At 40.6% G+C, this 12,841-nt stretch overlaps 1 protein-coding gene across 2 annotated transcripts in view; it reads left to right on the forward strand.

The window, feature by feature from the left end:
• The first annotated feature begins 321 nt into the window (after positions 1–321).
• Positions 322–12,841, forward strand: part of mybl1 (MYB proto-oncogene like 1) — a 72,462-nt gene continuing 59,942 nt past the window's right edge. For both annotated transcript variants that reach the window (XM_080194891.1, XM_080194892.1), the window contains exon 1: positions 322–531. In XM_080194891.1, coding sequence (XP_080051017.1) covers positions 512–531 — 20 coding nt within the window. In that variant the 5' untranslated portion in view covers positions 322–511. The remainder of the gene's footprint in view (positions 532–12,841) is intronic.

Raw genomic sequence — 12,841 nt, forward strand, 5'->3', positions numbered from 1 at the left:
GCTCCCTGTTACTACAGCTATCACACAAGATGGCGCTGTCGCTGAAGGTCCGGAACTCAAAGCGGAATAGGAACTACAAAGACCAGAGTGCTCCGCGGAGACCCGCCCCTTTGTGGGGCGTGACGTGTAGGCCCCTCCCCGCCCCCGCTCCCCCCTCGCGCCTCCCCCGCCCCCCCGCCCCCCCGGCGGACGGTGGGCCTATGAACGGTCAGGACGCGTGCGCACATTCAAATGTTGACGGGGGATGTTTGAGAGGGAGGCTGGGCGCGAGATTTGGCGGGATATAGAAACGGAGCCGGAGAGCGGCAGGAGGAGCGGCGCTGGGCAGATACCGGGGGGCAAAGCGGGGATATGGTGACTCCACTGCTGGCACTCAGTCAGCCAACAGCAACCCTCAGCCGATGTCTTAACTACTGGAGACTGTCTATCTCGGAACCCCCGAGTGAGTGACAGACAGACAGAGAGAAGGCAGTGAGTCGGAGTCGGCAGGTACAAACCGTCCTTGTCAGTGATGGCCAAGCGAGCTCGGAGGTGAGTGAGTGCGCAGCTTCTCACCAAGCTCTCCAGAGCGGAGAATCCGGCAGCATTTCGACCACTGATAAAATGTGCTTTTACAGCCTGCAGCGGGTAATACTGGGACTGCGATCTTGGCAGCTTTTCTCCTACTATGTTTTTAAAAAAATACCGATTGCTTCCTTTTCGAGGTGACCTATGAACGAATAATTGCCATGGCGTGATGAGTTGGTTTTGCAAAAGTAAGCTTTACGCACCTTCATTTCCAATTGAAAAATGTTGCCTGGGAGCAGTTAAACTTGGCAGTGAAGTGTGCGGGGTGCAGCAGCAGGTATAACGTGTGAATTGGGTTATAATTATTTCATAAACTTTGATCTGTTGATTTGTCACCCATCCGTGTGTTCTTGCAGATGAAATCTGCCACATCATAACTGGGCGTTCTGCACAATACAGTATCATTGTGAAACTGATCGGAGAAGCCGGCCAAAAAGTAAAATTGGCAATACTGTAAGCCAATAGTTGCAATTACAAGAATTCAGGAAAAATCGTTGCAGGTTTTAGATGTCTGGTTTATTGGAGGGTTATGTTAGCCATGATCTGACGTTCCGATACAAATGAAATTATATAATAACATTATCCAGGTTTTGTTTTCTGTGCTGGATTAGAGGAGAGGAAGGCCAACTATCTTTCAAATTAAGTTCTAGGTTATTCTGCCTTAAATCGTAAGAGATTCCACTGTATGTTTATTGAAAGCTTGTTAAATATTTTGATCAGGATAGTTTAGTAAATAGCAACTTGAGTAGAATTTCTATCCTGTAAAATAAATTGCAGAAATATAAATCAAATGTTAATTTTTCCTGATACTCCTGGCACCTTAAATTGTTTACCTGAATTTTATTTATCTGAAATGATCAGTTAAATAAACTGATTAATTGAATCATGGAACAGGATGGAAGGAGGCTATTTAGCCTGATGTGTCCATGCTGCCTCTCTGCAAGAACAACTCATCTAGTCCTAATCCCCTACCCTCTCTCTGTAGTTCAGCACGGTTTATCTTCAGGTGCTTCTTCAATTCTGTTTTGAAAGCCACAACTTAACCTGCCTCCACCATACTCTTGGGCAGCGCAGACCAGATCCTAATCATTTGCTGTGTTTAAAATAAGATTTTCTTTGTGCTAGAGTATGTTCATTCACCTTAAATCTGCATCATTTGTTTCTTACTCTTCTGACATTGGGAATAGTTTCTCCTTATCCACTCTGTCTACATCCCTCATGATTTTGAACGCCGGCATCATATTTCCTCTCAACCTTCTCTTCTTCGAGGAGAACAGACCAAATTTCTCCAATCTATCCATATACTTCAAGATCCTCATCCTAAGAACCATTCTCAATGTTTTCTGAATCTTCTGTAAAGTTAATATTGCCTTTCTTTATTCTTCCTACCAAAATGTATCACTTCACACATTACATTACATTTCATCTGCCCATTCATCAGCCTACCCACATTCTCTTGAAGTTGATCACCCACTTCCTCATAGTTACCAATGCTTCTAAGTTTTGTGTAATCTGTAAATTTTTAAATTTGTGTCCTATGTACCAAAGTCTAGGTCTTTAATATAGATAAAGAATAACTGGAGTTCTAACACTGATTCCTGGTGACCCTCAACTCTTTCCAGTCACTTGGCCAACTTCGTATCCATGTTGCCACTGCTCCTTTTATCCAACGGGATTCAGCTTTGCTGACAAATAATATAAATCAGATTTAAGTTAGTTTTTCCTGATATACTTGTATGACACTTATTAAACACAAAATAAAAACAACATGCTGGAAATGCACAGCAGATCAGACAACTGTTTTTCTCTCCACAAATGCTACCTGACTTGAGTATTTTCAGCATTTTCTGTTTCTGTTTTGGGTAGTTAAACACTGTTTGTTTTAGCCAAATCTGTGCTAACTTTCCTTAGTGAATCCACATTTGTCCAAGTGACTGCTAATTTTGTCCTGAATTATCTTTTTTAAAAGCTTTCCAACCATCAGTAGTAATACACTGGTGGCACAGTGGTTAGCACTGCTGTCTCGCAGCACCAGGGACCTAGCTCAATTTCCAGCTTAGGTCACTGTCTCTGCAGAGTCTGCACATTCCTGTGTTTGCGTGGGTTTCCTCCATGTGCTCCTGTTTCCTCCCACAGTCCAAAAAACATGCTGGTTAGGTGCATTGTCCATGCTAAATTCTCCCTCAGTGTACTCGAACAGCCACTGGAATGTGATGACTAGGGGATTTTCTCAGTAACTTCATTGCAGTGTTAATGTAAGCCTACTTGTGACACTAATAAATAAGCTTTAAAACTTAATCCTCATACACTTTTTAAGTGTGTGTAACATTTGAAGTTCTCCAGTCGTTTCAATATCATTTATCTAAAGAGCATTGGAAGATTGTAGCTGATGCTTCTGCAATTTCTACTTTTGCTTTCCTCTTGCGGCCTACTTGCGACAGGTGCTTATCAACTTTAAAGTACAACAGCTTTTCTAATGCCTCTTCATCAAGTTTTAGCCCATCTAGCATCTGAACTTCTTCCTTCTTCACCGTGACTTGAGCAGCATATTATTCTTGGTAAGGATAAATACAAAGAACTCATTTCATACAGTCATGCCCTCCTTTGAATATGTCCCTTATTGATCCTAGTTGGTCTCATCGCTCCCCTTGCTACCCTTTTACTTCTTAAATGCCTGCTGAAGACTTTTAGATTCCTTTTTATACTAGTTGCCAGTCTCTTCTCATACTCCCTCAAATATTTCTTAATTCTAACCAAATTGACTCAGCCCTTGACTTCAAAACATCATCTGTCCCACACTTTGTCACCTTAATCAATGTTGCCACAGTTCTTCCTTTCTTTCCTTCCCTAAGTGCCTTATGTCCAGAAATATTTAGCACCCAATCCTATCTGGGTTTTCTAAGGGTGGGTTCCTGTTATTATTACAAAATCACATTCCCATGTAGCTATCTCCACCTACAGCTTGCACACCTTACTTACCACACCATGTACAGTAAACCTAATTTAGATCTTATTGTAATCCCTCTTAGTCTTGCCCCAGCTAAATTATTTCTTACACTCATGCCATACCAATCCTTCAAGCACCTCATTTCTCCTTGTGATGGTTGAAGTCATCTTTCCAGCTCCCCTCATGTCAATGTGAGGAAACTGCAATGGATAAAAGAAGCACCAACTTTGATCAGTCAGAAAATGGGATGGAAATCTCGTGCAGCTATATCCAGACCCAAATTCTGCCCCCATTCAACACAATTTGCACTGTAGGAAAAATCCATTCAGGCTCATTATGTCTATATTTTTGTTACTTTTGGGGAAAAAAAATTAAAGCTAATCTCTGGTGAAACCACATCAAGTACTATGGAATTATGTTAGAAGCAGTTCAGAGAGCATTCACTTGACTCATTCTTGGGATAAAGGGTTTATCTAATGAAGAAAGGTTAAACAGATTGGACCTTTAACCATTGGAGTTTAGAAGAATGAAAGGTGATCTTATTGAAATATTTAAGATCCTGATGGGACTTGGTAGGATGGATATTGGAAAATGTTTTCTCTTAAGGGGAAGATAAGAATTAGGGAACACAGTTTAAGAATAAGAGGTCTCCCATTTAAACCATAAGGAGAAATTGTCTTTTCTCGAGGATCATTAGTCTGTGAAATTCTCCTCCCCAAAAAGCAATGGAGGCTGAGTCATTGAATTTATTTAAGGCTGTTTTAGATGGATTTTTGATATCCAAGGGTTATGGGGGCCAGATTGGAAAGTGGAGTTGAGGACTATCTAATCCACTGAGCTATTATCCACTGGCAGAGCAGGCTTGAAAGGCCAGATGGCCTACTCCTCCTAAGTCCTGTGTTGACCTAGTTTTTGTCACCCCTCCTAATATCTAATGGTTCAGCATCTAATTTTGTCTGATTTAAGGATAGTAATAGGCCATTCGACCCCTCAGATCTTTTCCCTAATCACGGTGACTCCTTTTACTTTGCTTGTTTTTGTTTAACAAAAGTCTTATCTAAACTATTTTCAATTCATCCAGACTCAATAACATTTTAGGGGTGGAGTTCCAGACATCTTTCTCTTTGCATGATGAAGTACTCCATTACCTCTGAACTGTCCAATTTTAAGGTTATACCTCCTTGTTCTCACACTTGAGGGAAGTTTCTCTACCTGGCTTATCAAATCAATAATTCATGTTAAATACTGTCATTTGGTCGCCCCTTAATCTTCAGAGGAATATAAGTCTGGTGTGTACGATTTGCCATTATAATTTGGTTTTGTTAGCATTTTATTGAATTGTGCAGATATACTCTTGAGATGGGGTGCAGAGAATTGAATTCAGTACTCCAGATGCCGTCAAAACTTTATGTCACACAACTTCCATTCCTTTTGTATCTCAGCCCCCTTGAGATTGGACTAGGATGCTATTAACTTTTTGATTTTTGTACCTACTAAAAGTCCACAAATTTTTAGTGATTTCTGTGCATTGATCCCTGAATCACACTGCTCCTCCATAAATCCTAGCTTTTCACTTTTTAAAAGTTATGCTGATCTAACTTTCCTAGGCCTGAAATGGGATGACTTCATACTTCCCCATACTGAATTTCATCTGCCAGTTTTCCACACTCAATCCATCTGTGTCCTTTGCAACTTTGTGTTATTTATTGTGCACATTTTACTGTGTCTTTAATCTGTTCTTTCGCCTAAATCATTGATGAATATAATGAAAAGTTAAGACTGCTCTAGTGGCCACCTGTAATCGCGTCCTGCCAGTTTGAATATATACCCATTATTCATACTCTGACCATAGAACCATAGAACCCTACAGTGCCGAAAGAGGCCCTTTGGTCCATCGTGTCTGCACCAACCACAATCCCACCCAGCCCTACCCCCATATCCCTACATATTATACCCACTAATCCCTCTAACTTACGCATCCCTAGACACTAAGGGACAATTTCTTAGCATGGCCAATCAACCTAACCCCCTCCTGCTCAACTAATTACCTACCTATGCCAATAATTTGCCTTTAATTCATGACATGGAGATGCTGGCATTGGACTGGGCTGGGCATAGTAAGAAGTCTCTCAGCACCAGGTTAAAGTCCAACAGGTTTATTCGGAATCACAAGCTTCTGGAGCACTGCTCCTTCATCAGAGTCTCACCTGATGAAGGAACAGCGCTCTGAAAGCTCATGATTCCAAATAAACCCATTGGACTTTAACCTGATGTTGTGAGACATCTTACTTTTGCCTCTAATTCATCTCACTTTCATTCTTGCTAACAACCTCTTTTGCAGAACCATATTGAATGCTATCTGGAAGTCCCATATAAATAACATCTATAGACACTTGCTTATCTACCGCCTTAGTATCCTGAACCTATGTTGGGCTGAAGGGCCTGTTTCCATGCTGTAAACCTCTATGACTAGTCTATGATTCTAGTCAATAGATTATTTAGACATGACTTGATATTTACAAATGGATACTGGCTTTCTGATAGTTTATATTTTTCCAAATGCTTAGTAATTCTGTCCCTAATGGCATATGCTAGTAACTTTACAACAACAGACATTAGATTCACACATGTAGAATTCCCTGAGGCTTCGTCACTAAAAAAAGAATGCACGTGCTGTAGATTGTTTCCGTAGACTCAAGGGCAGTTAGTGATGGGCACAAAATACTAAACTTGCCAGTGACCCCCACGATCATGAATGAATTTTTAAAAAATTGTGCCATAGGAATTGATTTGAGGTTTAATGCAATGTCAGAGTAGTTTCGTATTTTGTACCAATTCCAATGATCTTGCATTGTCTATTTCCTTTCCTTTTTTTTGATTTTTCTATTATCCCTGCCCCATGCTACTGTCATTTCCTCCATTTGTTGCTTTCTTTGCACGTACAAAATTATGCATAATCAGCAAATAATTACTAAAAAAAAACCTCTATTTGAAATTACTGTTTGAACTTGTGCAATGTTTTGATCTTGCCCAAGTCTTTATGACCTAACTGTCTCAGAAAACTTGTTGTGTGGTGTAAACTCTAAACATTGTGCAAGCACCAGATGGTGCTATGCTGCTTAAGATAACTGCAATGCCCTTTCACAGTTTAGTGCTTTTGCATGCTGCAAGAATTGAAATTCATTGCCAACATTTGATTTATTGAACAGGTATATTCTGTAACATGGATGGTTGAACTTATTGAGTAAATGTTTGTGCATTTATTTGTTTTGTACAGAAAGATACATAGTACTTCTATCAATAGAGTGACCCCTAAAGAAGCTCAAGAATATTAGGCATCAGTCTGTTCAATGTTCTCCCAATTGTAAACAAAGAGAGGATTTGGAAACAGGCTGGTCATGTGACTGATGCAAGTCCCTCCAGACAATTCATTAAAAAATATAATTCACTAAGGTATCAGAAAAGAAAGGATCCCTTTTAAACAAAATAAAGCTGGAAGATTGCTGTGTTGGGGTACTTACGTGGCATTGCTTGAATCTATTTTACAGATTCTGTAGCTAGTTCAGCTCGTATCTGTCTCACATTGGCTACATTTCCCTACAGTGCAGCCAATGTGAGACCTTACTGTTAGTGCACATGGTAATGAAATAACCAGAAATTATGTTGGTTATGATTGTGGGTTGAATGCTCTCTAGAACACCAGAAAACATACTTTGTTCTTCAATATGATCATGGGCTATTTTGCACTCACCTGAGGGAGCAGATGGAAGTTTAACTTAATATCTTGTCTGAAAGATACCACTTCTGACAATGCAGCCTGCCCTCAATACTAAAGAGAGCTTAGTTTTTTTGTGTTCAAGCCTCTGCAGTGGATTTGACCCCTGCAGCCTTCTAACTCCAGAGATAAGTTGAAACATGGCTCCTTAAGTTATGAAAAAAAACTTTGCAAAGCACTTCAAATATGGGCAAATCTGAAGTGGGTTCAAACTAAAAACTAAAGGATTAGAAAGCTGTTAAGTGGGGTTTGAGGTGTTTCTTACAAGTGGAAATAGTGAAGGGAATGTTTAGGGAAGCAGAGTAAGAGCTGAGATATGGAAGATCAGTGGAACAGAATTTTTAGAACGAGGAATAGGGCTGCAGAAATAAGATGGGAATTTATAGATGAGGACAAGGATTTTGAATTTGCTGCTCAGGGCTTGAGAATCAATGCACAATAGAAAGAATGGAGGTGCTGACAAGCAGGAATTGATTGAGACAGGATGACTTGACATTGATTTTTAAAAATCGGAACTTATGTGGGAGTGAGTGATCTCTCCAAAGAGGAGAATGTTGAGAGTAGTTGCATCAAAATGATAAAGGTACATGCACTTCAACAGTGAAAAGGATCAGCTTAGTTCAAAAGTGGATAGTATTTTACAATGTGGCAGCAACTTAAAATCTTACAGAAAATTTGGAGAAAAGCTGATGCTAATATTAAAAAGAAACAAAGCGCTTTGACTTGAAAGGTAGCTCCACAAGCAGAAGTGCAGAAGGAAAATGGCCACAAAAGTTTCAAAAAATTTCTTGGAAACCTAAGGCAGAAATTTAAAATTCCTTACTGCAACAGAAGACTCCATTGCATCTCCTTTGGAAGTACTGCTTCAAATCCCAGAATAGAAAGTCAGCAAACCTAGCAAGCACCAGCTAAATTTTTTTGAAATTGCAGGCTACAACAAGTCCTGAGAAATCTTTTAAAAATTCAGTCAAAAGTGCAATCTGAAAAAACCTGTCACAGAAAACCAAGTAGACACCTTATCACATGACATAAGACATAAGAAATAGGAGCAGGAGTAGGCCATCTAGCCCTTCGAGCCTGCCCCGCCATTCAATAAGATCATGGCTGATCTGTCGTGTCTCAGTTCCACATTCCCGCCCTCTCCCCATAACCCTTAATCCCCTTGCCTATCAAAGACCTATCAACCCGCGTCTTAAATATATTTAGCGAGGCAGCCTCCACCACTTCAACGGGCAGAGAATTCCAGAGATTCATCACCCTTTGAGTGAAGAAGTTCCTCCTCAACTCTGTTCTAAACTGCCCCCCCTTTATCTTGAGGCTGTGCCCCCTAGTCCTACTGTCCTTTCTGAGTGGGAAGAGCCTCTCCACCTCTATCCTATCCATCCCATTCATCATCTTATATGTCTCAATGAGATCTCCCCTCATTCTTCTAAACTCTAACGAGTACAAGCCTAGTTTATTCAGCCTCTCCTCATAGCTCAACCCCCTCAACTCCGGTATCAGCCTAGTAAACCTCCTCTGCACCCCCTCCAAGGCCAAAATATCCTTGCGTAAGTGTGGCGCCCAAAACTGCACACAGTACTCCAGCTGCGGCCTCACCAGTGCCCTATACAGCTGCAGCAAGACCTCCCTACTTTTATATTCAATCCCCCTCGCTATGAAGGCCAGCATCCCATTTGCCTTCCTGACCACCTGCAAGCTGGGTTTTTACGACTTGTGCACAAGGACCCCGAGGTCCCTCTGCACCGTCGCATGCTGCAGTTTTTCGCCATGTAAGTAATAGTCCTTCCTACCATTATTCCTACCAAAGTGGACAACTTCACACTTGCCAACATTAAATTCCATTTGCCAGTTCCTGGCCCATTCGCCCAGCCTATCTAGATCCTTCTGTAGACTCTCACCACCCTCCGCACAATTTGCCGTTCCACCAATCTTGGTGTCATCAGCAAATTTCGACTCCATACACTCAGTTCCCTCCTCCAGATCATCTCTATAAATGGTAAATAGCTGAGGCCCCAGCACTGACCGCTGGGGCACTCCACTAGTCACCAACTGCCAATCTGAATAGCACCCATTGACCCCCACTCTCTGCCTCCTATTTGACAGCCAATCCCCTATCCACGCTAACACGCTACCCCCAACTCCATGCCCCCTGACCTTCTGTAATAATCCTTGTTATTACAGAAGATCATATGACATTTGAATTCACTTTGAAAAAATTATAACTAATTAATTGGATACTCTGGGAGAATTGCAACTTTGTAAACCTAACTAGTGAAAGGATTTGATGAATTTGTATTGAAGTCAGGCAGCCATTGTTGAGAATTTATTTGAAGCTATGCGTCCACTCCCTCACCCATTTGCTCACCTCTCAGCAGGATGCCCTGATCTTGGGACCTGTGGTTAAATCAACTGTAGGGCCTCTGCAAGAGTCTTGCAGACCCCAGTTGGGAACACCTATATTCAATAAAGACTTAGTAATCACGTGTATGACTACAAAGATTTTTTCGGACCTAAGCAATTACCTATCCAAGGTTTGGTTGGATTTGATGGCAGCACTTTAGACTCAGATGTTGGATCTGGTGTATCATTGGTCTAACAAGGGGCATTGGAAGTGAAGTCATGGTGGGGGTGAAGGTAAATGCTACAGGATCAGTGCAGGTTAGGGAGCTGTTTTTGTGTAGCAGCTACAAGATTAGGACTTCAGTTTGGGAGCAATGATAGAGTGAAATATATATCAAAACATTTTCATTTGAAAACTTCAAATTTCAGCATAGATTACCGGATTGTAGATTTTCTTCCTAACTCATTTCGAAAGATTGAGTGGGATGTAGAATATTTAAGTTATGCAACACAGAATGAAACTGCATTAGACTAGGGCGGTTATTTATTTTCAATAACAATTCCACATTTCTGGAAAAAAATTGCTCCATTCAAGATGCAAAAAATGTCATTGTTTTTAAGAATTTAACTAAATTATGAAGGCTTTTCTGAAATCTGGAATATGTATCATTGATAGGCTGAATGTGTTTCTTGTGTGGGTAGTTGCATCTGCTATTAGATGAAATATTGTTTCCAGCTGATCTACATTATGTATTGTTTTATATTCTATAAAAAAGTAATCTAAACTATTGAGGTAGACTTAATGTGATATGGAATTATTTGCAAAAGCAAACACAAGAAGTTGGTTGTGTTCTTTGTGTTCAGGATTATAAGAATTATTCCAATTGTTTGAAGTCATGTCATTGGTTGTAATTGACTCTTAATGAGGGCAGGAAATGTGTTCATTCATTAGGCTGAAGAGTGGAAACAGGTGCATGACTATTAGCCTTTTTTTTGTTATGATAGTTTAGGTTGGATCCTGTATCTGTACACTTCGTCAGATAAGAATTTAGCATGTTTGTCAAAGTGTTGACCTCTTCTTTGCTACAGTGGGTTATTGTCTCATTTCATCCTGGTCACTTGTAGAATGCATTTTGCTTGGCAGAGTAGTCTTCTATTTTCTTTCGTTCAACAACTCTGAAGGTGACGCTTTATTATTTTGATTTTGCACAATTCTCTCTCTGATTTTCTTCTGGCGCACTTAATTTAAAATGCAAACACTTGCTGCCACTGTACTGCGTGTTTGTGTTGCTTTTTGGACTCCTGATGTTGGTAATAATCACATTTTAAGTGTGGAAAGATTAGAGCTCTTTTGGCTTGATACTTACTATATTACCTTGTACAAAAAAGAGTCAATTTGAACTAGTTCTGTTACACATCACATGAGTCTCTAGCGTGACCATGAAATGTGATTCTCTGGAGTACTTGCACATAATTAGTTCCTAGCTCTTTACAGATATTTACAGATAATAGACTGGTATATAGCAGTAGTTTTGTTTTGATTGAGGAAGTGGTTAAAGCTTCCTGACAGCTGTTCAAAAGAGCCATGAGCTCAGCATAACACTGTTTCTCTCTTCAAAGATGCTGCCAGATCTGTTGAGTTTACCCAGCATTTTCTGCTTTTATTTCCAATTTCCAGCATGCACAGTATTTTGCTTTTGTATGATTCATTCTGAGGATTTTTACAGGATGAATACGTAGCTTGCACAGCTCAGATACTTGCACTTCAAGTTTGGTTCAGCAGATTGATTAAGCGCAGATAGTGAGGACAGGAGCAGCTGGGAATAGATGCTGTCTCCTGGGGCTTGTTGATGAAAAAGATATTGAGGGGCAGCATGTGGTTTTTGTAATTTGTCTAAGACTGCAAAGAAAATGGATGAGTCCATCTTGAGCATGAGTGGCAGAACTTTGCAATTAAGTTATTTGACATGGGTTGAGTGATCAATTCTGAACGTTAGTTGCAGCAGTCAAATTAACTCATGTACGACTAGGTAGGGTCAGGATGCCAATATGTCTGGCATTTTAAATAGGATGACCAGTACCTTGGACTTGAATGTCGCTAATCTGCAGAGTGTAGCTGGCCCATTAGACGGATGACTGGTAGAAAGGGATACGGGATGCAGCTGTAGCTGACTAGGCCAGCATTATTTGGCCTTGAGGACATGCTCTTGAACTGCTGTAGTCCATGTGGTGTAGGTACACCCAAAGCACTGTTTGGGATGGAGTTCCAGGATTTTGACCTAGTGACAATGAAGACAATATATTTCCCAGTCCCAATGGAGACACCTTCTTGGTGGTAGTGTTTCCAACTTGATACAGTTGGCCTTCTAGATGTTAGTGGTTGTGGGATTGGGAGGCGCAGTTCTAAAGAAGCTTGGTGAGTTCCTGCAGTGCGTCTTGTAGATGGGACACAGTGCTGTCATTGTATGTTGGTGGTGCAGGGATTGAATGGCACCCCATCCACAAACAATCAAGTGAGTTGCTGTTCTGGATGGTTTCAAGTTCCTCGTATTGTAGTTGCACTCATTCAGGCAAATATTCCATTCCTCTTTTGATTGTAAGGTGTAGAAAGGCTTTGTGGACTCAGGCGGTGAGTAACTTGCAGCAGGATTCCTAAGCTCTGACCTATTCTTGTAGTAAAAAGATTGACAACACCAGGTTTTAGTCCAACCGATTTATTTGATAGTAAACTATTTATTTGATAGTTTACTATCAAATAAATCGGTTGGACTAAAACCTGGTGTTGTCAGACTTTTTACTGGGTTTACCCCAGTCCAACGCCGGCACATCCACATCATGACTATTCTTGTAGTCACAGTATTTATATGACACTAAAATATTTATAGGATCGAGAGAAATGGCTTGTTCAGTTTCTGGTCAATGGTAACCTCCAAGATTTTCTTAGTGGGGAATTCAGCAATGATAATGCCATTGAATATCAATGTTTGTTGAATGTGCAAGGTTTATTTTGGAAATTCCTAATCCACAATAAATAAGTCTGTATTCCATAGTTAGAGAATCCTGGTGACTAGCAGTGCTATGACCTCCAGGAAAAAACACCTTAACCTTTTCTTTATGATGCTGTAATGTACTTTGGACCTGACTGTAGATGCTCCCCTGAGGTGAGTGGTTGAGTTGTCCAGAGCAACAAAATCAATGGTTTCAGCCGT

Source organism: Carcharhinus amblyrhynchos, chromosome 8 (assembly GCF_965287045.1).
Source record: "Carcharhinus amblyrhynchos chromosome 8, sCarAmb.v2.hapA, whole genome shotgun sequence".
NCBI classification, from domain to species: domain Eukaryota; kingdom Metazoa; phylum Chordata; class Chondrichthyes; order Carcharhiniformes; family Carcharhinidae; genus Carcharhinus; species Carcharhinus amblyrhynchos.